The 22,411-nt window shown below is 41.4% G+C and overlaps 1 protein-coding gene across 2 annotated transcripts; it reads left to right on the forward strand.

Annotated features, from left to right (window-relative positions):
* The first annotated feature begins 495 nt into the window (after window positions 1-495).
* Window positions 496-21,251, forward strand: LOC128218141 (nuclear receptor ROR-beta-like). 2 transcript variants are annotated; one of them, XM_052925698.1, is made up of 10 exons: window positions 496-583; window positions 12,033-12,264; window positions 15,610-15,763; window positions 16,080-16,361; window positions 17,608-17,702; window positions 18,460-18,564; window positions 18,878-18,962; window positions 19,095-19,238; window positions 19,382-19,618; window positions 20,359-21,251. In XM_052925698.1, the coding sequence occupies exons 2-10, from the start codon at window positions 12,091-12,093 to the stop codon at window positions 21,021-21,023; spliced, it is 1,941 nt and encodes a 646-aa protein (XP_052781658.1). In that variant the 5' UTR covers window positions 496-583; window positions 12,033-12,090; the 3' UTR covers window positions 21,024-21,251. The 2 variants fall into 2 exon arrangements, with proteins under 2 accessions (XP_052781658.1, XP_052781659.1); XM_052925699.1 differs by lacking the exon at window positions 496-583 and adding an exon at window positions 584-651.
* The last annotated feature ends 1,160 nt before the right edge of the window (window positions 21,252-22,411 follow it).

The following is a 22,411-nucleotide window of genomic DNA, read 5'->3' on the forward strand; positions in this document are numbered from 1 at the left end:
AGCAAGTATGTTAGCCGTAAGCGCATATATATCATGTACTTGTTTCGCTTTGCTTGATAAACCATAACAAATCAGTAAAATGTTTTTCAGATCATTATTTTAAATCGCCAAACTGATGAAAATGAGTATAGGTATTATACGAATACTGTATAACCAAATTTGAACGGAGTTATAGTTAACAGTGCATTTAACAAGCTACTACTATATAAACAGTGATATTTAAGTGATCTAAACAGTGTGACATTGAATAGAGTATTACATCATACATGAACACTCATCACGGGAACCCATGCTTTCATAATGATATATAATAGGTTTAATCATGTATTTATAAGTTATTAATTCAAATACATTTATACGTGTCTCGCACTAAAGGATATTTCTGCCCATATATAAAATTAGGGATACAGTCATAGGTTTTGCAACTTGTTCGTGCTTGATCGGCAACGTGTCAGCAACTGTTTAAATCAGACTCGGCGCCGGTCAGTAAATCTTCTGTGGCTGTATGCTTCTTCACGGGGACTTGTCGGTGATATGTTGTCGATCGATCACCAATCGATGTAAACCACTGCATATGAAGAGTGTAAATATAACATTATAAATGAAATGATGAGCTTGCTGCTATGATGGTGTGTTGTTGATGCCATGATGGTGAGCTAATGTTGTTGCTATGATGGTGTACTAATGTTGCCGCCATGATGGTGTGCTAATGTTGTTGCTATGATGGTGAGCTAATGTTGTTGCTAAGATGGTGTGCTAATGTTGATGCCATAATGGTGTGCTGATGTTGATTCCATGATGGTGTGCTGGTGTCGCTGTCATGATGGTGTGCTGGTGTCGCTGTCATGATGGTGTGCTGGTGTTGATGCCATGATGGTGTGCTGATGTTGATGCCATGATGGTGTGCTGATGTTGATGCCATGATGGTGTGCTGATGTTGATGCCATGATGGTGTGCTGATGTTGATGCCATGATGGTGTGCTGATGTTGATGCCATGATGGTGTGCTAATGTTGATGCCATGATGGTGTGCTGATGTTGATGCCATGATGGTGTGCTAATGTTGATGCCATGATGGTGTGCTGATGTTGATGCCATGATGGTGTGCAGGTGTTGATGCCATGGTGGTGTGCTGGTGTTGATGTCATGATGGTGTGTTGGTGTTGATGCCATGATGGTGTGCTGGTGTCGCTGTCATGATGGTGTGCTGATGTTGATGCCATGATGGTGTGCTGATATTGTTGCCATGATGGTGTGCTGATGTTGATGCCATCATGGTGTGCTGATATTGATTACATGATGGTGTGCTGGTGTCGCTGTCATGATGGTGTGCTGGTGTCGCTGTCATGATGGTGTGCTGGTGTAGATGCCATGATGGTGTGCTGGTATCGCTGTCATGATGGTGTGCTGGTGTTGATGCCATGATGGTGTGCTGATGTCGCTGTCATGATGGTGTGCTGGTGTTGATGCCATGATGGTGTGCTGGTGTTGATGCCATGATGGTGAGCTAATGTTGATGCCATGGTTGTGTGCTGGTGTTAATGCCATGATGGTGTGCTCGTGTCGCTGTCATGGTGGTGTGCTGGTGTTGATTCCATGATGGTGTGCTAATGTTGATGCCATGATGGTGTGCTGATGTTGATGCCATGATGGTGTGCTGGTGTTGATGCCATGATGGTGTGCTAATGTTGATGCCATGATGGTGTGCTGATGTTGATGCCATGATGGTGTGCTGATGTTGATGCCATGATGATGTGCTGGTGTCGCTTCCATGATGGTGTGCTAATGTTTATGCCATGATGGTGTGCTAATGTTGATGCCATGATGGTGTGCTAATGTTGATGCCATGATAGTGAGCTGATGTTGATGCCATGATGGTGTGCTGATGTTGATGCCATGATGGTGTGCTGATGTTGATGCCATGATGGTGTGCTAATGTTGATGCCATGATGGTGTGCTGATGTTGATGCCATGATGGTGTGCTGGTGTTGATGCCATGATGGTTTGCTGATGTTGATGCCATGATGGTGAGCTAATGTTGATGTCATGATGGCGTGCTGATGTTGATGCCATGATGGTGAGCTAATGTTGATGCCATGATGGTGTGCTGATGTTGATGCCATGATGGTCAGCTAATGTTGATGTCATGATGGCGTGCTAATGTTGATGTCATGATGGTGTGCTGATGTTGATGCCATGATGGTGTGCTGATGTTGATGCCATGATGGTTTGCTGATGTTGATGTCATGATGGCGTGCTAATGTTGATGTCATGATGGTGTGCTGATGTTGATGCCATGATGGTGTGCTGATGTCGCTGTCATGATGGTGTGCTGGTGTCGCTGTCATGATGGTGTGCTGGTGTTGATGCCATGATGGTGTGCTGATGTTGATGCCATGATGGTGTGCTGGTGTCGCTGTCATGATGGTGTGCTGGTGTTGATGCCATGATGGTGTGCTGATGTCGCTGTCATGATGGTGTGCTGGTGTTGATGCCATGATGGTGTGCTGGTGTCGATGCCATGATGGTGAGCTAATGTTGATGCCATGATGGTGTGCAGGTGTTGATGCCATGATGGTGTGCTGATGTTGATGCCATGATGGTGTGCTGGTGTTGATGCCATGATGGTGTGCTGATGTTGATGCCATGATGGTGTGCTGATGTTGATGCCATGATGGTGTGTCGGTGTTGATGCCATGATGGTGTGCTGATGTTGATGCCATGATGGTGTGCTGATGTTGATGCCATGATGGTGTGCTGATGTTGATGCCATGATGGTGTGCTGGTGTTGATGCCATGATGGTGTGCTGATGTTGATGCCATGATGGTGTGCTGATGTTGATGCCATGATGGTGTGCTAATGTTGATCCCAGGATGGTGTGCTGATATTGATGTCATGATGGTGTGCTGGTGTTGATGCCATGATGGTGTGCTGGTGTCGCTGTCATGATGATGTGCTGGTGTTGATGCCATGATGGTGTGCTGGTGTCGCTGTCATGATGGTGTGCTGATGTTGATGCCATGATGGTGTGCTGATGTTGATGTCATGATGGTGTGTTGGTGTTGATGCCATGATGGTGTGCTGATGTCGCTGTCATGATGGTGTGCTGGTGTTGATGCCATGATGGTGAGCTAATGTTGATGCCATGATGGTGTGCTGATGTTGATGTCATGATGGTGTGCTGGTGTTGATGGCATGATGGTGTGCTGATGTTGTTGCCATGATGGTGTGCTGATGTTGATGGCATGATGGTGTGCTGATGTTGTTGCCATGATGGTGTGCTGGTGTTGATGCCATGATGGTGTGCTGGTGTTGATGGCATGATGGTGAGCTAATGTTGATGCCATGATGGTGTGCTGATGTTGTTGCCATGATGGTGTGCTGGTGTTGATGCCATGATGGTGTGCTGGTGTTGATGCCATGATGGTGAGCTAATGTTGATGCCATGATGGTGTGCTGATGTTGTTGCCATGATGGTGTGCTTGTGTTGATGCCATGATGGTGAGCTAATGTTGATGCCATGATGGTGTGCTGATGTTGATGCCATGATGGTGTGCTGATGTTGATGTCATGATGGTGTGCTGGTGTTGATGTCATGATGGTGTGCTGATGTTGTTGCCATGATGGTGTGCTGGTGTTGATGCCATGATGGTGAGCCAATGTTGATGCCATGATGGTGTGCTGATGTTGATGTCATGATGGTGTGCTGGTGTTGATGTCATGATGGTGTGCTGATGTTGTTGACATGATGGTGTGCTGGTGTTGATGCCATGATATTGTGCTGGTGTCGCTGTCATGATGGTGTGCTGGTGTTGATGCCATGATGGTGTGCTGGTGTCGCTGTCATGATGGTGTGCTGATGTTGATGCCATGATGGTGTGCTGATGTTGATGTCATGATGGTGTGTTGGTGTTGATGCCATGATGGTGTGCTGATGTCGCTGTCATGATGGTGTGCTGGTGTTGATGCCATGATGGTGAGCTAATGTTGATGGCATGATGGTGTGCTGATGTTGATGTCATGATGGTGTGCTGGTGTTGATGGCATGATGGTGTGCTGATGTTGTTGCCATGATGGTGTGCTGATGTTGATGGCATGATGGTGTGCTGATGTTGTTGCCATGATGGTGTGCTGATGTTGATGCCATGATGGTGTGCTGATGTTGATGCCATGATGGTGAGCTGATGTTGATGCCATGATGGTGTGCTGATGTTGATGCCATGATGGTGTGCTGATGTTGATGCCATGATGGTGTGCTGATATTGTTGCCATGATGGTGTGCTGATGTTGATGCCATCATGGTGTGCTGATATTGATTACATGATGGTGTGCTGGTGTCGCTGTCATGATGGTGTGCTGGTGTCGCTGTCATGATGGTGTGCTGGTGTTGATGCCATGATGGTGTGCTGGTGTCGCTGTCATGATGGTGTGCTGGTGTTGATGCCATGATGGTGTGCTGATGTCGCTGTCATGATGGTGTGCTGGTGTTGATGCCATGATGGTGTGCTGGTGTTGATGCCATGATGGTGAGCTAATGTTGATGCCATGGTTGTGTGCTGGTGTTAATGCCATGATGGTGTGCTCGTGTCGCTGTCATGGTGGTGTGCTGGTGTTGATTCCATGATGGTGTGCTAATGTTGATGCCATGATGGTGTGCTGATGTTGATGCCATGATGGTGTGCTGATGTTGATGCCATGATGATGTGCTGGTGTCGCTTCCATGATGGTGTGCTAATGTTTATGCCATGATGGTGTGCGAATGTTGATGCCATGATGATGTGCTAATGTTGATGCCATAATAGTGAGCTGATGTTGATGCCATGATGGTGTGCTGATGTTGATGCCATGATGGTGTGCTGATGTTGATGCCATGATGGTGTGCTAATGTCGATGCCATGATGGTGTGCTGATGTTGATGCCATGATGGTGTGCTAATGTTGATGCCATGATGGTTTGCTGATGTTGATGTCATGATGGCGTGCTAATGTTGATGTCATGATGGTGTGCTGATGTTGATGCCATGATGGTGTGCTGATGTTGATGCCATGATGGTGTGCTGATGTTGATGCCATGATGGTGTGCTGATGTCGCTGTCATGATGGTGTGCTGGTGTCGCTGTCATGATGGTGTGCTGGTGTTGATGCCATGATGGTGTGCTGATGTTGATGCCATGATGGTGTGCTGGTGTCGCTGTCATGATGGTGTGCTGGTGTTGATGCCATGATGGTGTGCTGATGTCGCTGTCATGATGGTGTGCTTGTGTTGATGCCATGATGGTGTGCTGGTGTCGATGCCATGATGGTGAGCTAATGTTGATGCCATGATGGTGTGCAGGTGTTGATGCCATGATGGTGTGCTGATGTTGATGCCATGATGGTGTGCTGGTGTTGATGCCATGATGGTGTGCTGATGTTGATGCCATGATGGTGTGCTGATGTTGATGCCATGATGGTGTGTCGGTGTTGATGCCATGATGGTGTGCTGATGTTGATGCCATGATGGTGTGCTGATGTTGATGCCATGATGGTGTGCTGATGTTGATGCCATGATGGTGTGTTGGTGTTGATGCCATGATGGTGTGCTGATGTTGATCCCATGATGGTGTGCTGATGTTGATGCCATGATGGTGTGCTAATGTTGATCCCAGGATGGTGTGCTGATGTTGATGTCATGATGGTGTGCTGGTGTTGATGCCATGATGGTGTGCTGGTGTCGCTGTCATGATGGTGTGCTGGTGTTGAGGCCATGATGGTGTGCTGGTGTCGCTGTCATGATGGTGTGCTGATGTTGATGCCATGATGGTGTGCTGATGTTGATGTCATGATGGTGTGTTGGTGTTGATGCCATGATGGTGTGCTGATGTCGCTGTCATGATGGTGTGCTGGTGTTGATGCCATGATGGTGTGCTGGTGTTGATGCCATGATGGTGTGCTGATGTTGATGTCATGATGGTGTGCTGGTGTTGATGCCATGATGGTGAGCTTATGTTGATGCCATGATGGTGTGCTGATGTTGATGCCATGATGGTGTGCTGATGTTGATGTCATGATGGTGTGCTGGTGTTGATGTCATGATGGTGTGCTGATGTTGTTGCCATGATGGTGTGCTGATGTTGATGCCATGATGGTGAGCTAATGTTGATGCCATGATGGTGTGCTGATGTTGATGTCATGATGGTGTCCTGGTGTTGATGTCATGATGGTGTGCTGATGTTGTTGCCATGATGGTGTACTGGTGTTGATGCCATGATGGTGAGCTAATGTTGATGCCATGATGGTGTGCTGATGTTGATGGCATGATGGTGTGCTGATGTCGCTGTCATGATGGTGTGCTGGTGTTGATGGCATGATGGTGTGCTGGTGTTGATGCCATGATGGTGTGCTAATGTCGCTGTCATGATGGTGTGCTGGTGTTGATGCCATGATGGTGAGCTAATGTTGATGCCATGATGGTGTGCTGATGTTGATGCCATGATGGTGTGCTGGTGTTGATGCCATGATGGTGTGCTGGTGTTGATGCCATGATGGTGTGCTGATGTCGCTGTCATGATGGTGTGCTGGTGTCGCTGTCATGATGGTGTGCTGGTGTTGATGCCATGATGGTGAGCTAATGTTGATGCCATGATGGTGTGCTGATGTTGATGCCATTATGGATTGCTGGTGTTGATGCCATGATGGTGTGCTGATGTTGATGCCATGATGGTGTGCTGGTGTTGATGCCATGATGGTGTGCTGATGTTGATTCCATGATGGTGTGCTGGTGTTGATGCCATGATGGTGTGCTGGTGTTGATGCCATGCTGGTGTTGATGCCATGATGGTGTGCTGATGTTGATGCCATGATGGTGTGCTGATATTGATGCCATGATGGTGTGCTGATGTCGCTGTCATGATGGTGTGCTGGTGTCGCTGTCATGATGGTGTGCTGGTGTTGATGCCATGATGGTGTGCTGATGTTGATGCCATGATGGTGTGCTAATGTTGATGCCATGATGGTGTGCTGGTGATGATGCCATTATGGTGTGCTAATGTTGATGCCATGATGGTGTGCTGGTGTTAATGCCATGATGGTGTGCTAATGTTGATGCCATGATGGTGTGCAGGTGTTGATTCCATGATGGTGTGCTAATGTTGATGCCATGATGGTGTGCTGATGTTAATGCCATGATGGTGTGCTAATGTAGATGACATGATGGTGTGGTAATGTTGATGCCATGATTGTTTGCTGATGTTGATGCCATGATGGTGTGCTGATGTTAATGCCATTATGGTGTGCTAATGTAGATGACATGATGGTGTGGTAATGTTGATGCCATGATTGTTTGCTGATGTTGATGCCATGATGGTGTGCTAATGTTGATGCCAGGATGTTGTGCTGATGTTGATGTTATGATGGTGTGCTGATGTTGATGCCATGATGGTTTGCTAATGTTGATGCCATGATGGTGTGCTGGTGTTGATGCCATGATGGTGTGCTAATGTTGATGCCATGATGGTGTGCTGATGTTGATGTCATGATGGTGTGCTGATGTTGATGTCATGATGGTTTGCTGATGTTGATGCCATGATGGTTTGCTGATGTTGATGTCATGATGGTGTGCTGGTGTTGATGTCATGATGGTGTGCTGATGTTGATGTCATGATGGTGTGCTAATGTTGATGCCATGATGGTGTGCTGGTGTTGATGCCATGATGGTGTGCTGGTGTTGATGCCATGATGGTGTGCTGGTGTTGATGCCATGATGGTGTGCTGATGTTGATGTCATGATGGTGTGCTGATGTTGATGCCATGATGGTTTGCTGATGTTGATGCCATGATGGTTTGCTGGTGTTGATGCCATGATGGTGTGCTGATGTTGATGCCATGATGGTGTGCTGGTGTTGAGGCCATGATGGTGTGCTGGTGTTGATGCCATGATGGTTTGCTGATGTTGATGCCATGATGGTGTGCTGGTGTTGAGGCCATGATGGTGTGCTGGTGTTGATGCCATGATGGTGTGCTGATGTTGATGCCATGATGGTGTGCTGATGTCGCTGTCATGATGGTGTGCTGGTGTTGATGTCATGATGGTGTGCTGATGTTGATGTCATGATGGTGTGCTGATGTTGATGCCATGATGGTTTGCTGATGTTGATGCCATGATGGTGTGCTAATGTTGATGCCATGATGGTGTGCTGGTGTTGATGCCATGATGGTGAGCTAATGTTGATGCCATGATGGTGAGCTAATGTTGATGCCATGATGGTGAGCTAATGTTGATGCCATGATGGTGAGCTAATGTTGATGCCATGATGGTTTGCTGATGTTGATGCCATGATGGTTTGCTGATGTTGATGCCATGATGGTGTGCTAATGTTGATGCCATGATGGTGTGCTGATGTTGATGTCATGATGGTGTGCTGATATTGATGCCATGATGGTGTGCTGGTGTTGATGTCATGATGGTGTGCTGGTGTTGATGCCATGATGGTGTGCTGGTGTTGATGTCATGATGGTGTGCTGATGTTGATGCCATGATGGTGTGCTGGTGTTGATGCCATGATGGTGTGCTAATGTTGATGCCATGATGGTGTGCTGATGTTGATGCCATGATGGTGTGCTGGTGTTGATGCCATGATGGTGTGCTAATGTTGATGCCATGATGGTGTGCTGATGTTGATGTCATGATGGTGTGCTGATATTGATGCCATGATGGTGTGCTGGTGTTGATGCCATGATGGTGTGCTGGTGTTGATGCCATGATGGTGTGCTGGTGTTGATGCCATGATGGTTTGCTAATGTTGATGCCATGATGGTGTGCTGGTGTTGATGCCATGATGGTGAGCTAATGTTGATGCCATGATGGTGAGCTAATGTTGATGCCATGATGGTGAGCTAATGTTGATGCCATGATGGTGAGCTAATGTTGATGCCATGATGGTTTGCTGATGTTGATGCCATGATGGTTTGCTGATGTTGATGCCATGATGGTGTGCTAATGTTGATGCCATGATGGTGTGCTGGTGTTGATGCCATGATGGCGTGCTGGTGTTGATGCCATGATGGTGTGCTGGTGTTGATGCCATGATGGTTTGCTGATATTGATGCCATGATGGTGTGCTGGTGTTGATGCCATGATGGCGTGCTGGTGTTGATGCCATGATGGTGTGCTGGTGTTGATGCCATGATGGTTTGCTGATATTGATGCCATGATGGTGTGCTGGTGTTGATGCCATGATGGTGTGCTGGTGTTGATGCCATGATGGTGTGCTGGTGTTGATGCCATGATGGTTTGCTGATGTTGATGCCATGATGGTTTGCTGGTGTTGATGCCATGATGGTGTGCTGATGTTGATGCCATGATGGTGTGCTGGTGTTGATGCCATGATGGTTTGCTGATGTTGATGCCATGATGGTGTGCTGATGTCGCTGTCATGATGGTGTGCTGGTGTTGATGCCATGATGGTGTGCTGATGTTGATGTCATGATGGTGTGCTGATGTCGCTGTCATGATGGTGTGCTGATGTTGATGCCATGATGGTGTGCTGGTGTTGATGCCATGATGGTGTGCTGGTGTTGATGCCATGATGGTTTGCTGATGTTGATGCCATGATGGTGTGCTGATGTCGCTGTCATGATGGTGTGCTGGTGTTGATGTCATGATGGTGTGCTGATGTTGATGTCATGATGGTGTGCTGATGTTGATGCCATGATGGTTTGCTGGTGTTGATGCCATGATGGTGTGCTAATGTTGATGCCATGATGGTGTGCTGGTGTTGATGTCATGATGGTGTGCTGATGTTGATGCCATGATGGTGTGCTGGTGTTGATGTCATGATGGTGTGCTGGTGTTGAGGCCATGATGGTGTGCTGATGTTGATGCCATGATGGTGTGCTGATGTTGATGTCATGATGGTGTGCTGATGTTGATGTCATGATGGTTTGCTGATGTTGATGCCATGATGGTGTGCTGGTGTCGCTGTCATGATGGTGTGCTGGTGTCGCTGTCATGATGGTGTGCTGGTGTCGCTGTCATGATGGTGTGCTGGTGTTGATGCCATGATGGTGTGCTGGTGTTGATGCCATGATGGTTTGCTGATGTTGATGCCATGATGGTGTGCTGATGTTGATGTCATGATGGTGTGCTTGTGTTGATGTCATGATGGTGTGCTGATGTTGATGTCATGATGGTGTGCTGATGTTGCCGCCATGATGGTGTGCTGATGTTGATGCCATGATGGTGTGCTGATGTTGATGTCATGATGGTGTGCTGATGTTGATGCCATGATGGTTTGCTGATGTTGATGCCATGATGGTGTGCTGGTGTTGATGCCATGATGGTGTGCTGGTGTTGATGTCATGATGGTGTGCTGATGTTGATGTCATGATGGTGTGCTGATGTTGCCGCCATGATGGTGTGCTGATGTTGATGCCATGATGGTGTGCTGATGTTGATGTCATGATGGTGTGCTGATGTTGATGTCATGATGGTGTGCTGATGTTGATGCCATGATGGTTTGCTGATGTTGATGCCATGATGGTTTGCTGATGTTGATGCCATGATGGTGTGCTGGTGTTGATGTCATGATGGTGTGCTGGTGTTGATGTCATGATGGTGTGCTGATGTTGATGCCATGATGGTGTGCTAATGTTGATGCCATGATGGTGAGCTAATGTTTATGCCATGATGGTGAGCTAATGTTGATGCCATGATGGTGTGCTAATGTTGATGCCATGATGGTGAGCTAATGTTGATGCCATGATGGTGTGCTAATGTTGCCGCCATGATGGTGAGCTAATGTTGATGTCATGATGGTGTGCTGATGTTGATGCCATGATGGTTTGCTAATGTTGATGCCATGATGGTGTGCTGGTGTTGATGCCATGACGGTTTGCTAATGTTGATGCCATGATGGTGTGCTAATGTTGATGCCATGATGGTGTGCTAATGTTTATGCCATGATGGTGTGCTAATGTTGATGCCATGATGGTGTGCTGATGTTGATGTCATGATGGTGTGCTGATGTTGTTGCCATGGTTGTGTGCTGGTGTTAATGCCATGATGGTGTGCTCGTGTCGCTGTCATGATGGTGTGCTCGTGTCGCTGTCATGATGGTGTGCTGGTGTTGATTCCATGCATGATGGTGTGCTAATGTTGATGCCAGGATGGTTTGCTGATGTTGCTGTCATAATTGTGTGCAGACTTTTGTTTTATTGCCTTAACGCACCATAGTTACGATAAGAAATACTTGATATTTAACACATAATCGTTGATGTGAACTATGTAAAAATGTGTGTTACACAAAAATACTGTTATGCACAGAAAGCTTTTTTTTATAAATGGTGATATACATTGCAAACACAACGGCGAATGATCGGCTTGGACCGATCGGCACCTAGTCGCCGATTACGCGCCGGTCAGGCACCGCCCTCTCAATCGCTGTTCGCAATTACCGAAATGTCGCCATAAGGTTGCAGGGGTCAACACTCTTGTCTTTACGAAACCGATCGTCATACAAGGGAAACCATTATCTGCGATTAAAATTATTGCTCAAATGCTCAAATGACTGGTTACGACCGATTTAGTTTGGGGCAAGCTGGGTCAGGGGCACTTAACATGTTAATGTTTTTTTTTGTATTTTGTGTTTGAAATATTTTTTTTACATTGACCTCATACATCTTATGGAAAAAGCAACAAAAATAACAACGAAATTTAAAACCACCTATATTTTGCAACCACCTATGTTTTACACACACGTTACTTGTGTGACTCAGTACATAAAACATAAAGTTGTAAACAACTAGGTCAGTGTATATGGATGATTAACATTATGACTGAATGAGAGGTTAAGATATGGAACTATGCGTTAATGTTGAATACATATATATCGACTAGATTTCGATTTATAGTGTGAGAAACTGCAGTATTAATATTATTATTTGCATGAAATAGGAAAAGGGGATACAAATTATATGAACAATATAGATGTATTATAATAATAGATAGATTGTTGTCTAGTATTATATATGAAGAATGTGCGTTTCATGCTAAAGGGATGCGAGTGGAGTTATTGTTGTGATTGAAGAGTTGGTCGAAACCAGCTGTCAGTGAATGTCGGACAATCAATATCTTCCACGCGATGTCCCGAGCGCGACAAAGAGTCGTCGGCGCCGTGAACGCAATGTGGACCCGGGCGCGCCGTCGACGCCGCTTCCGGCGTGTCGCGTGTGTGGGGACAGGTCATCCGGTCTCCATTATGGCGTCAACACGTGCGAGGCATGTAAGGTAAACTTGGATGGATGAGAAGCCCTGTCGGCAATATAAATATATTATAAACCGTTGATTTTCCTACCAATTTTAAGAAAACACAGGGCAGTTTACACTAGCTATTACATAGCTGTGTTGTACATTGCTATAATAAATATGCTATTGCAAAATGACATTGTTTTAACTTTAATATATAATTATTTACTGCATAATAATCTTTTTATTCGATGCAGTATTTGCGGAAAACTTCAACAGAATCAAACTTACCAGTTCTCATATTGGCCTTTTATTTTTTATTGTTGGTTAAACGAACCGCCATGACTGAAGGCTCCATAGGAAAAAAATAAAAATAAAATATTCAAAATCTTGTTTTATTTTTTGGTAGGAAATGACACATTTGTTAATAAGCTACTTATTGAAAATTTAATACTTAAAACACAAAACAGGGATCGAATCTTATCACCAGTGCAGTATTAAACAATAATTTTCTTCCAGTCACTGAACAATTACTGCCTGAATAGTGTTCACATCATTAAAATTTAACAGCAGTTCTCTATTGATCACTATTATTAAGTTTTATTTAAATGCTCACATGATAGTTAATGCTGACTAGGTACTGTTCATAATCTTAATATTAGTTTTATATTAAACACTTAAGTTTCATTTGAATTATCACATGAGTGTTAATACTGACTAGATACTGTTCACAAACATAACACAAGTTGTTGTTTTTTTGTTGTTTTTTTACAAGTTACTTTTTTACAAGTTACTTTTTTTCCCCTCAAACTTTTGTTTATTCAACAATCTATATGCATTTTACATTTCATAGTAAATCAGTTCATAATACAAAACTTACAAGCATGATATACCAAAGCAGTTAATTTATGTACCAGTAATCAGTAATAATTAAAATACTACGAATGTACATATAAACCAAGAACGACTGAAAAAAAGGGAAAAAAGGGAAGAGGAAGAGAAAAAAATATATCATAGAACATGCATGTAAAAAGATATAATTGTTTATATGATACATTGTATTATTCTTTTGTATGAAAACTTGACATCTGAAAAGTGTAGTTACAAGAACAAATTTCTTACGATTGCCCAATCATTTTTAAATTTATCTGAAATATTTGTATTTTCATAAATGTTCCATGCTAACTGAAGGCTATTTTTGAAACCAATAACTGTTGGAACACACTTTTTTCTTTTACACAGAAAAATAAATTTCTTATATTCTAATAAAAGTATATCAAATTTGAAATTATTATTTCCAGAACCTAACAATACAAACATACTATTAATGACAATACTTGAGTCATCAATATTCAACTTATGTACCATATCCTTCAATACCGGCTGTATTTTATTGCAATCCCAAAAGAGATGTAAAAGAGTTTCTTCATGGCATTCACAAAAGGAGCAAATATCATTTTCAACCAGCTTCATTTTATATAATAAAGAATTTGTTGGTAATATTCTATGAAGAACTCTTAATTGTAACCATTGAATATAAGAATCTTTTGTACACTTAAATACACAACTATAGACATTTTTCCAATTATTATAGACATTTTCATATTGTAATAACCATTTGTGTTGACTTGTTGGAATTTCATTATTATTAACAAAGATTTTATTTAGAAATCGGTTTACATTTTCTTTTGTCAAAATTGGGTTTTTAAAATTGTTCATACATGGGTTACTACATTCTAAAAAGTTAAAGTCATTAAGCACATATTTAGAATGCCTCATATAGGCCTTTATCGCAGAAATTAATCCATTATAGTGTAGGAAGTTGACCTTATCAATAATTGCTTCAATTTCCATCGGGCTATACATATTTCCATTGGCATTAAAAACATCTTTCACACAATGTAATCCCTTATTGTATAGGGTATAAATAAATACATAATTTCCATTACCAAACTTGTGGTTGTAAAATAATGGCATATGCATAAATTGATTAACATTGTCTATACAAAACTTATCTATGTATAACATATGCATTAATAACATCTTTACAGAATGTGTTTGACATCTTTTGACAAATAATTTCACAAATTTTCTTTCCACAATTCAACAATTTTTTTACATCAAATAATACAGACATTAATTTAAAGCATTTACTATTTCCATTCAATATACAATTTCTAATCCATTTTAATTTTAAGCTATAAATATAACTTGTAACATCAATCATATTAATACCCCCTTCTGGAAAATCTTTTTTTAAAATGATACTCTTAATTTTTGCTTTTCCATTCCACACAAACTCAAGGAATAAATCATTTAACTCTTTAAGAAAATCATTTGTTGGATTTGGTAAACTAATGAAAAGGTGTGTAAATGACACAAGTTAGCTCAATTTATTTGGTCCTAAAACGACTTTCATACACCATTTCAGACCAAACCATGAGCCTGTTATTAGACGGCCATGCTAGTGCTCCGATGGTTGTGGGTTCGAATCCCAAACCAGGGCAGACTTTTCTTCCTAGGTTTATACATATCAAAACAAAGTATAAACTAGTTTGGACGTATTATGTGCAGTGTTTTCTTTGGTATGGCACAACTACGGGATATAATATAATATAATAGGTCCGTGGCTGCCATTCCCCATATTATAACAACAAATTACTCGTACATATTTGTGATTTAAAAATATATAGAAAGGGTCAAATTCCAATAGTTTCCTGAAGTTTACACGAAAATAAGCTTATTTCAAGACAATTATTTTGTCAAAACTGTCAATCTGTGCGAGTGCAGCTGAAATATCAGAGAATGACATCAAATTAACAGAAACAAAATAAACATATATTCTATCATAATTTCGGAAATATCTTTTTTTAGACCTCTTTTCTTTGTTTTCATATTTATTCCCCAAAATTGATGCATTTGTACGGTTTAAGCCATAAAACATTAAGATTGAAATGGAAACATGAAAATCTGCTATCTGATCTGTCAGCAGTCTTTCAACACTGGTTTGCAGATATTTACGCAAAAAATTGCTAATTCCAAGACAAAAAATAAAAAAGTTGGAAAAACGGTAAATCTGTGAGAGTGCAGCTTTTACTGGTATATAAACGTTTGTTGTTTTTGTTTTTTGCCTTATTCTGTAGAATACCAGCAGCTTACAAGTCGAGAATGAATCAAGAATGAGTATGAGAAATTTAGTTTCGTTGCACCGAAAAGAACAATTTTGTTCCACTGTGCATCCATATTTTGATTGTATGTAAGTCGCATGTCTCTAAATATGTAACATCTGTGATGTGTTCCTTTTTTTATACAATGACCATCTCTTTGTCGTTATGTATTTATACAAACACCTCCTCCATTCCAAATAAATGTAAGGGCATATTTCAGGGATTCTTTAAGCGGACACTCCGTAAAACGACAATGGACTTGCCATGTGGATGCAAGGCGGTGGTCAAGGGTCAGTGGCGCCAGGGGCCTGTTAAGAACGGATGTTCCGCCTGTCGCTACCAGCGCTGTCTTGCCGTGGGCATGTCGAGACCCGGTAAGAAAGATTAGACTGATAAACCGCACGAGGAGGATGATGGTGGTGGTGGTGGTGCTGCTGCTGCTGCTGCTGCTACTGCTGCTGCTGCTGCTGCTGCTGCTGCTGCTGCTGCTGCTGATGATGATGATGATGATGATGATGATGATGATGATGATGCTGATGATGATGATGATGGTGGCGATGATGATGATGATGATGATGATGATGATGATGATGATGATAATAATGATGAACTGTTTTGTATGTGTTTCTATATCTCATTTTTGTATTGGGGAATATTGATTGTTAAATGTTACTGTACATAAATCTTCAGCAATTAAAATTGGACGATACTCTTTGGAGCGAAAAACCAACAATATTCTAGAATCAAAACGTGAAAAACAAGGACTTGACCAAGGTATATTGAGCGACCTTCATCCTCCGAATGGAGCGGTTGGCAATCCTCCGAATGGAGCGGCTGGCAAAGAGTGCAATTCTAAGTCATGTGCTCAAGAAATGGACAATGCCTTGGCGACGGATGGTGTAGATGACATTGATGCTTTTATAGAAAGCTTACTTGGTACAGATGGTCAAACGGGAGAAAATTCTTCAACAGGTGGGTGACAATATGTGGTATAGCTTAAAGATGCACGTGTATTAATGGAATTCTATATATTCGTTGCATGGAGTTAATATAAAAATCTAGGAAAGCTATTGCTGTAGAGATTGTTAGACTTTTATAATAGAAAAAAAAAAATTAATATACACAGTTTATTTTTCTTCTTTGTTGGTTTACCTATAGTCAAAGTAGCAGGGTGGTGGTGGTATTGCTTTGCTAATGCCGGTCCGTCGGTCAGTCGAGCAAATGTTGTCCAATAAACTTTGGGCCTAAGAACCTCAAACTTGATTGAGATCTTTGCCATGACCAGCATATTACCCTATTGATTTTCAGAGCAGTAGGTAAAAGGTCAATGTCATAGTTACCTTTAAAACAAAAACGAGAATATAAAGAGAACGGCTTGGGCCCATGGACTTCAAACTTGGTGGTGTGGTTGGTCATGACCTATAGAGAACCCCTACTGGTTTCAAAGGTCAATATTATAGTGAGCTTCAACACAAAAATCTTGTCCGATCAATATAAAGAGAACGCTTCGACCTTCAGGCTTCAAACTTGGTCGGGAAGTTGGTCATTGTTCTGATATTTAATGTTTAGCTTAAGTAATATGATACTCCCGCCTCTAGAGTTTAAATTATACTGTTATACTGCTAGGAACAGAGTTGTCTTGCTGCGTTCTTGGTGTACATATGTAGATGAATAAATGGAATACAAAATTAAGTTGTATTGCTATTCCATAAACACCAAACATTAAAACAGTCATTACCTTTGTTTTCTTAATTGAAGTTAGATCAATAGATAATAGGTCTAGGTCCCTAATTTGACCAAAGTTAAGGTCAATATTCGAAACAGGTATTTTTAAACAAAAAACAATGATTAATACCTAAAACTATTGTTTGAAAATTGCAAGAAATTTACCATTGTCGTATAAACATATTGGCTACCACTTCAACTGACCGCAAAGCAGCTATCTATATATCTGTATAGATATTATTTGCGTTGCTCATATTTTTTAATTTATTTTATCCCTTTCACTTATTCATTGCTGTCAGCATTTCTGCTGGAAACTATTACTCATCAACTCCTATAACAACATTTAGAACTGGTCATTTACTACAGTGAAACTTGGAAGGGATGTTGTTACCCCACAGAAATGTTATGCGCGATGACTAATTGACTGCCATTAGGGGTACATACATTTTTTACAAACAACTCGTGTTATGATAATGTTTCTGTCACTTTACAGCAGCAAGTGGTGCGGTGTGTCAGAAAAGATTGGAAAATACTACCGGTGGAACAGCAAGGGTTTCTGCAGAAATGTTAAAAGGACAGATGCCAGAGGTTCTTATTTTAGTTGTTGGTTGTGTATGGTTAACCATCATGATATATAGCTTTTTTGGTGGAAACATATCGGGTTAAAACTATTAAACGATTTTTAACATCCTAAGCATTATCCTAAAATAACTGGTCGTACGAGTGTAATTAAAAAAATATGCAGACACTTATATATACGTTGTTAACGACGTAATCCCAGCGTGCTTAATATACAAGCAGGCTACCTTGAAGCTGTTACTGCATGATGGAATATTTCAATGGCAATATTGGAAAGAAATATATAACTCTGTAGTCAAAATCGTATATAACAATAAATAAAATGACTATTTATATTTCGAAGCTGAATAGTGGTATTTTTGTCGAAATGAAAACAACGCCATCTTTCTTTACCTCTCCTTCTTTGAAATGATGCTTTATATTAAGAGAATACATTCTGGTGATTTCAGTGATCTGTATATATACAATTATTACCTCCACTTATTGTGGTATGTACAATATCCACATAGTTTTCGAATGGCCCTCGTTAACCGAAGCAGGAGGCATGTGTGATTGTATGTGCAAACAAGGAAAAACACACAAATAAAGACAATATGGGGACACAGGTATTCCACGCTGAAAACAGTACCCTGGCTTCTGATAATAAAAGCAGCATCAGGACCACACTGACATAAATGGTATAAAGTTGAAGAATAAAACACGAAATCGGACGCGAATTAAACGGAATGCCAATATAATGTGTAAAAATATACGTGTATCATTTCAGGAGCTGGCGGGACTGGTGGGGACCCTGACGGCCGCTCACCTCGCCACCATGGAAGTGGATGCCAGGAGCCGGGAGGAGATCACGCGACTACAGACTTCATGTCTTGTACGATTAAAAACAAAATATTTAGCATTAATTACGGAATTGGATTTATCACCAAATTGTTCTGTTTTGATACTACGGAAGTCTTAAAACTGTATACTTTAATGTATAATTTTTGATGATGACGATGATTGTGCTGCTGCTGCGTTGATGATGATGATGATGATGATGATGATGATGGCGGTGGTGGTGGTGGTGGTGGTGTTTGTTGTTGTTGTTATAATTGATGGTGGTGAAAGTGGTGATGTTGGTGGTATAGTACGAGTTTACCTGGACTTTTAATATACCCATCGACGGTACCTCTGTTTTATTTCAGGAAAAATACCAGATTAAGACGGAAATCTTTGGGAAAATGAAGGTTTTATCGACAACGGAGTACAATAATTTCTTCAAAGCAACAGGTAATATTTCTCTACGTTTCGTGAAAAAATGTTCCGTTTCAACGCATTGCCATACCAATTGAAGAAATATTTCTTCAGACACCGTCATTATAATATGCATAACTTAAATAAATTAAAATACTTAAATTACAGGTTTAGATATAGATGGACGTGGCGAGCACGTGCAAAAAGCCCTGACGTTTATTCAGGGCAGAATTTCTTCGTCTGTGACATTCGCCAAGGCCATTCCCTGCTTCCGGGATCTGCCCTTACCGGACCAGGTCAGCCTTATTAAAGGTACATCTCTTATCATTCAGACTTGTACATTTAATTCTAGCGATTCCTGCACTTCTTTTGTTCACATGACAAATGATTTAATTTACATTAATGTCAATGAGAAATATATCATAACTGTCTGTTTATCTATACTTAATTAACAGCGTCTCGGTCGGAAAACGAGCTTATGAGTAGCTATCGAAACATTTACACCAGTATTGACATGGAGCGTCAGGTGGTCGCTATGCCTTGGGGACGCGAGTACCATCTAGCGGAAGTAGACAAGTCCGTGCCTGCAGAAATCGTCGTCGGGCGCTGGCAGGCGGCGGATCGAATTGTTGAGCTGGCGCTTACGGCACAGGAAGAGGCGCTAATCAGGGCGCTTTCAGTCGTATCTCCAGGTATGTGTACAGGGAGCCGAAACAAATTATTTTTATTTATTCCTAGCCTATATATTCCTACTCTGATATATGTAAATATATATATTAAGATATTTTGCTTCTTTTCCCCTGTGGGAAGGTGGAGTCAAATGTATGCTTGTTTTGAACACCTCAATTCATAGTTGGCAGTTCCAGTTCGAGATTGTGTACAATATAGACATATCAGAAGGTATCAAAGACGGTATTCACCCCTTGCCTAATAAACCTTTAAACAAAATTGATGGACATATACACGCAATTGCTGGGATACACAAACTCCAGTTTGTTTTATAAACAAACAGCTTTTGAGATGCATGATTTTAATTTAGTCCTAATAATGATAAAACTTGGATCCGATGAACTGCTTGTTCACTAGATCCAATAGTTATGTATAAGTATGTATGACTTCTGAAGGGAAACCGGGTTTAATAAACAATAGAGTGTTCAAGTTTCTAGTACAAGTTCTAGTTCTAGTACTAGTATTCATACTGGGCATAAGAGATAACACAACATATATCAAATCATAAAATAAAGAAATCATGCGGAACAAAAAAAACAGCAAAACAAAGAAAAATCTATTGAACATTCAGTTTGTGTGCATCCAAAAAAGGCTGTGTTAATAGTTGTGTGTACAAGTAGCCTATTTCATTTTCATTCAGTTCAGAAAAAGTTCAATATATGTAATCCTTTATACCTATATTCTTTGTTGTTTTTGTGTTTAGATCGGTGCGATTTGTTGGACCCAGGTAGAGTTAATGCCATACAAGACAGATGTGTTATGTGTCTTCATCACCTTTTTGAGACATCACCGAAGGCATGGAACTCACCGTCAGGCGCGGGGAAGTCACGGCCGGGGGCGGTGAAGTCAACACCGGAGGTAGGGTACTCACAACCAGGGGCGAGAGTGTCACCACCAGAGACGGTGCAGTCACAATCAGAGCGGGGGAGTAAACCACCAGAGGCGGGAAATTCACCATTAGGGGCTGGGAATTTACTACCAGCGGCGATGAAGTCACCACTAGGGGCGGGGAATTCACCACCACGGAAAGGGCATTCGCCGATAGTTGCGGAGAAGTTACCACCAGTGGTTGAGAAATCACAACCCGGATCGGGAGAGTCACCACAAGAGGCACAGAAGTCAACACCAGGGGCGGTAAAGTCACCACCAGAAGAAGGGAACTCACCAAAAGGGGTGGGGAAGTCACTACTACCGGCGGAGAAGTCATCACCAGTATTGGGAAATCGACTAGGAAAGGTGTTCTCGTTACTGACCTTTTGCAGGAATTTAAGTGAAAGAGAATCAGAAATAGCTCAAGAGCTGATCATAAATCCTCCAGCCTTTATAGATGACCGTGCTTTTCCACTGTTTAAGGAGTTCTTTTTATGATTTTGATAACTTTCAAAAGACAAAATCAACACTCCGTTGATTTACTATCAATAGATACTCCCACAATTTTGCTGTACTAATCGAATGAAAGAGATAACCATGTGCTACTTTCAAACTGGCGTTTCAATGTGGGTAGAATGAATATTCTTGCATACCGGATGTGAGTTTCCGGTCATGTGACTAGTTCTGGAAAAGCCCATCTTACACCCCTCCCACCCCCCCATTTAAGATGAGTCACGCGCAACAACGCGCCACTTCTTTCTTTTTTGTATTGTATGGTTTATGAAAACTATTGATGTAATTTCAATAAACCGCAATAAAATATATAAGTATACAAGACCTTTAATTTGAATTGAATATAAATAATCGTAAAAATGCGATTTTTAGAAAGATAATTTGAAGTGCACTTTCTACGTCAATTTTACCACAAATTTATACTTTTAGATATGCAAGCCTCGTTACCGGCTTACGCGCGTGCCCTCGGGTCGGATTTTTCTATCCGTACCGGAAACACATGATGATATATATTTATAGTGTTTAATTGATTGATGATGAAGTTTGCTTCACCGATATCAGAAAAAAAAACAATGTTCATATTTGTCTTAGGTATGAAATGTTTTTAACCAATATTTACGTTAATTTGACGACGTCTTTATCATATTTTTTTTTGTATTTACTGCCAAGCAGAATGCAGAGCTGTTATATATAGAGTGACTATTTAACTTAATTTTTATCATTGTAAGAAATACCATGTTCAAAATCAACCTTGCTACCAAAGAAGCAACCCTATTAAATCAGTGTCAAATTAACTGATAAAGCTTAACGTGACTTCCTGTCCGAATGGGGTATTAACAAGCGCAAACATCCCGATAAGTTAGTTTAAGAGGTGCTGTTGTTTCTTTTCAGACAAACATCTTTTAATATATATAATTCTTATAGTCTGCAAATAATTTAGTCTCAAAAATGAATATTTCATTGTTCAAGAAACATACACTGTAAACGTATAAATCACATTACATAATACATCGCTAGATCTACCATTAAAAAATATATATACTTTGTACAGAAACAGGTGGGGTACAATGTAACCAATGGTATAGTACTGAATGACCGTCCGATGGATACAAGTTGACCGAGAATTAGAGAGAACAAGATGACTGAGGGACGAATGAACTGGGTCCCATGTAAATAGACCATTTAAGTCATGAAATGTTCTAAGGGTATCCGGGTCCAGGAATTGACGTTTGGGGAGAGGGGGGAGGGGCGTAACTTAATTAGGGACACAGCCTTTTGACATTTGCCCCTATTTTTAGAACCGAAATTCGAAACGTTAAGAAATTTTAACAATTATTAGTCCAAATGGTACATTTTGAGCGTATTTTAATTAC

Source organism: Mya arenaria, chromosome 14, assembly GCF_026914265.1.
Source record: "Mya arenaria isolate MELC-2E11 chromosome 14, ASM2691426v1".
NCBI classification, from domain to species: Eukaryota; Metazoa; Mollusca; class Bivalvia; order Myida; family Myidae; genus Mya; species Mya arenaria.

Bases quoted from the DNA above. Each gene is read 5' to 3' on its own strand.
- LOC128218141 (XM_052925698.1), top strand. From the start codon at position 12,091: ATGTCGGACAATCAATATCTTCCACGCGATGTCCCGAGCGCGACAAAG. The intron at 15,764-16,079 runs GTAAGAAAGATT...ATAAATCTTCAG, and splicing joins CGTGGGCATGTCGAGACCCG to CAATTAAAATTGGACGATAC. The intron at 18,565-18,877 runs GTACGATTAAAA...GTTTTATTTCAG, and splicing joins GACTACAGACTTCATGTCTT to GAAAAATACCAGATTAAGAC.